Raw genomic sequence first — 4,110 nt, forward strand, 5'->3', positions numbered from 1 at the left:
GGCCTTATTACTTGCAAGGTCCCAGTAACACATCAGTGAACAAAGTAGACTTGTAGAACTTTAGTAAAGTAGAAGAAGACATTAAGTCAATAAAAGAACACATACAAACAATTAAAATTGTAAAATTTTATATAAATATACACAAAGTGTGTAATAAAGGATTACTCATTCAATAAATATGTATTGAGTGGCTTATTATGAGCCAGTTAATGTGCTAGGCACCGGGAATACCAATGTGAACGAGTCAGAGACACCTCTTTTTTTTAATGGAGCTCACTTTCAGCCCCAAAGACCAATAAGTTAATTAATTACAAATAAACAAAGACGCAACAATAACTTGTGATAAACGTTATGGGAAAGCAAACGAACAAAGAAAGGGACAAAAGTGAGGCCATCTTTAGAGGCTGTGAGCTGATAAGATTTCCATAGAGAAGGTGATACTTAAGCTGAGATCTGAAGATGAAAGAAGCTGTCATTTTAGGAAGAGGTAGAAAATTTCCAGGCAGAGGAAACAGGAAGTGCCAAGTCTTGAGGGTGAAAGATCATGACCGGAGCAGGAACCTTATGGAAATCCAATGACCAGAGCTGTCGGGGGCTGGGGGGTGGGTGGCAGGAGCCAGATCATGGGGCTTCCATGGGACAGAGAGAGAAGTGGGGATTTTATTCTAATGATTTTATTCTAATGAAGTGGGATTTTATTCTAATCCTCTGCTGAAGGATTTTAAGCAGAGAGTGATCTGACCTATTCTAATAGTCTGCTGCTGTGTGGAGAATGGATTGAAAGGATTAGAAGTTAGAGTAGTGAGACCAGTGATGCAGCTGCTACAGTAGTCTAGGTAAAGGATGATGGCAGCCCAGACCAGGGCCACGGAAGGGAGGAATAGAGGACCAAGTGGCATTTTAACAGGAGTGAGGTAGAGTAGGAGGGTCAAGAAGGCTTCCCTAAGTAAGGTTAATGGAAGGTGAGACCCACGGCTGGAAGGTAAGAAGACGCCTTCATTCACACAGTGAAAGCAGGATTAAATTAAGACCTAAAGAAGACTTAAATTCTGAAAAGACTATTGTTTTCCTCTTCCCCAAGACACATGTAATAGCGATGTAATTCAAAAGCGAAACAGGACTAAACCACAAAATAGGTGGAAACAAGTTCCACCTGATTCACAGTTTTTCCACCACGACTAGGTTAGTGTTTTCACTTTTGAAATTTCAAATATTGAATAATTTCAAGACAGTTTTGCTGATCTAGGTCTGCTGAGCCTTTTTGTTTAATCTAGCCTGTAACAAAGGCCCTGAGAAGGGAAAGTGTCTGGAGTGTTTTTGACTGAAAGTAGGCTGCCTCCTATTGATGGATCTGCAGACCATGCAGTGACCTGCAAGCTAAACTGGGAACTGGAACTTCAGAACTAAGAAAGAGAAGGTGACGCACCTCGGGGTCCTGCCCGGGGGCGGACAGCGGGATGGAGGAGACCTTGAAGCAGTGCCTGGAGGACACAGTGAAGAATCCATCCACTGTTGGAGTCCTGTGCACAGGTTCACAAGCACTCGATCTGGGCTGCTGCAGAACCCTGTCAGATGAGCATGCTGGGGCGATATTTGTTCCAGCCCAGCAAGCAGCTAAGCTGACCTCGGCCCCCACTGATATTCCTATGGTGTGTCTAGAATCAGGGAACATTATCATGATCTAGAAACACGATGGCATTACAACGGCAGCGCACAAAACGGTCTCTTGACATTTCGTATCCGTTCCCCAGCAGCCTGTCACAGGGACTCAATCATACCTTGTGTTAATTATCTTATAGAACTAGGAGAGTTCCAGTAGTTAGGCCAGTCAAGGAATGTGCATTGGAGACTTTTCCATTAATTTTAGAATAAGCTGCTTTTGGACATTCTATGGATTGACTTAGCAAAATACTAGTTAAGAAAATAGCATTTTTTTTTTTTTTTTTGGTCCAATGAGCTGGAGATCAGAGATTCTTGGCTCTTGTCCCACACGGCTACCAATAAGCCATGTATGACCTTGGTTATGTCTCTTCATTTCTCCAGCCAATGAATGAGAGTTTGGAAATTTCTTTCTAAATCTAAAACCCTCTCTTTGTTCTTTTCTTTTTTTTTTTTTTTAACATCTTTATTGGAGTATAATTGCTTTACAGTGGTGTGTTAGTTTCTGCTTTATAACAAAGTGAATCAGTTATACATATACATATATCCCCATATCTCTTCCCTCTTGCGTCTCCCTCCCTCCCACCCTCCCTATCCCGCCCCTCTAGGTGGTCACAAAGCACCGAGCTGATCTCCCTGTGCTATGCGGCTGCTTCCCACTAGCTATCGATTTTACATTTGGTAGTGTATACATGTCCATGCCACACTTTGTCCCGGCTTACCCTTCCCCCTCCCTGTGTCCTCAAGTCCATTCTCTAGTAGGTCTGCGTCTTTATTCCTGTCCTGCCCCTAGGTTCTTCAGAACCATTTTTTTTTTTTGGTTCCATATATATGTGTTAGCGTACGGTATTAGCATGTTCTGAAGGTATAGGTCACTTTGTAGAGAGAATTTTGTTATGTTTAATAAATCTGGTTAGAAGGGGGGAAAAAGAACAAAGAAGGCTATTAGAGAGCAAGGGAGGCGCAGGGGAGTTCAGACTGGACCTGACTGCACTGACCCCAAGGAGAAATGGGTGTGGCTAGATTACAGGTGCTGATGGCAGTGGTGGAAAAGTTTTCTGTCAGTCAAAAGTCAGGTCAGATAATTCCGGAGGCCAGTTCTGATCAGAAAATGAATACCTTAGCTACTCTACTATTTTTTAAAATACACTTGTTTGTATACCATTTCTCTGTTTTGAGTGGAGCAAAGCAGAGTTGAGAGTTACTTTAGTTGGTGTGAATAAAATGTCAGAGGCAAGGTATCGGTCTAGTGACTTCTTCTTCAAAAGAATTGAAAAATGTCATCATTTTTATACTTGGAAATTCACTCTCACTTTGTTCTGTCTTGATCTGTATGGTTTGCCTTAAAGATAATACTGTAGCTACCCTGGCCTGTATGTCTTGCAGTGGCTTTTAACCAAACCCATTAAAATTCTGACCTGTAATGATTCACTTTTGACTGTACCAACTTATTTTTTCTTTCTACATTTTTATTTTCCTTGACTCTCCTATTAGGCGATAAGCTCCTTTTCAATGTTTGACTTATCCAATTCTTTGGTCCACAGGTTTCAGAAACTTGAAGTGAGGAACCCATTCATCTTTGTATCCTGAGCAAAAGGACAGTGTATGAAACAAAACAGATGCACAGTCTGCTTGTGGAATGGAATTTGGACAGCCCTGCCCTCAGGGAGATTGTGGGTGACCTGTGGAGTCAGCTGCATCAAAAATGACACAGTGCTGTTGTAAGTGGAACAGGGGAAGCATGTCATGATACAGAAGTAGAAGAGAGGAAGAGAGTAAGATGAGTTATGCACGTAAGTGTCAGGGAGAGTATGAAAGGGGAGGGGATTCCAGCAGAGCAGCGGGGGAAGGACACCCAGGTGGAGGAAACACCATGCAAAGCAGAAGCAAGAAATATTCAGAGATTATAAAGTTCCACAATTCTTAAATGGGCTAAAATGTGCTGAAGGTGGCACATATAGAAGGAGACAAAGTCTAGAGATAAGCAGGAACAAAAACATCCAAGGCTTTGTAGGTCATGTTATGGAGTTTGGACCTTGCTTGGCAGGCTGTGAGGCAGGGGGGCAGGGAAAGGTCTTAGTGTGGATAAGCTGCGTCTCAGTAATATGAGATTGCTAAGTCTCACAGCAATAGGATCAGACTCGCATTCTGCAAAGAGCCCTCCAGCTGTGTCATTGGAGTGAGTTCAAGTGCACCGGTGGGTTGACTTGGTAAGGTGCTGTGACAATGAAGCAGATGTGAGAGGACTAGAACCTTCAGTGAAGCAGAGGCCATGGAAATGAAGAGGCCAGGTCAATTCAAGAGATGTGTAAGATGATGCAAGACTTGATGACTAGATATGAGGATCTGGGGAGAGGGAGGCATGGAGGAAGGTAACAGACTCATGGCTTAAGAGACAGGTAAATGATGGTGCTACCTACCAAGGTAGGGAATACAGGACTGTTTGTGGGG

General features: G+C 42.8%; 1 protein-coding gene across 1 annotated transcript; it reads left to right on the forward strand.

Annotated features, from left to right (window-relative positions):
* Positions 1 to 1,457: 1,457 nt before the first annotated feature.
* LOC130708283 (ragulator complex protein LAMTOR5-like) lies at positions 1,458 to 1,685 on the forward strand. The gene has a single exon (XM_057547419.1). It carries the CDS (start codon positions 1,458 to 1,460, stop codon positions 1,683 to 1,685), a length of 228 nt encoding a protein of 75 aa, XP_057403402.1.
* The last annotated feature ends 2,425 nt before the right edge of the window (positions 1,686 to 4,110 follow it).

This window comes from Balaenoptera acutorostrata, chromosome 5 (assembly GCF_949987535.1).
Source record: "Balaenoptera acutorostrata chromosome 5, mBalAcu1.1, whole genome shotgun sequence".
In the NCBI taxonomy this organism is placed as follows: domain Eukaryota; kingdom Metazoa; phylum Chordata; class Mammalia; order Artiodactyla; family Balaenopteridae; genus Balaenoptera; species Balaenoptera acutorostrata.

Excerpts from the sequence above, each read along its gene's own strand:
- LOC130708283 (XM_057547419.1), top strand. The coding sequence starts at position 1,458 with ATGGAGGAGACCTTGAAGCAGTGCCTGGAGGACACAGTGAAGAATCCA.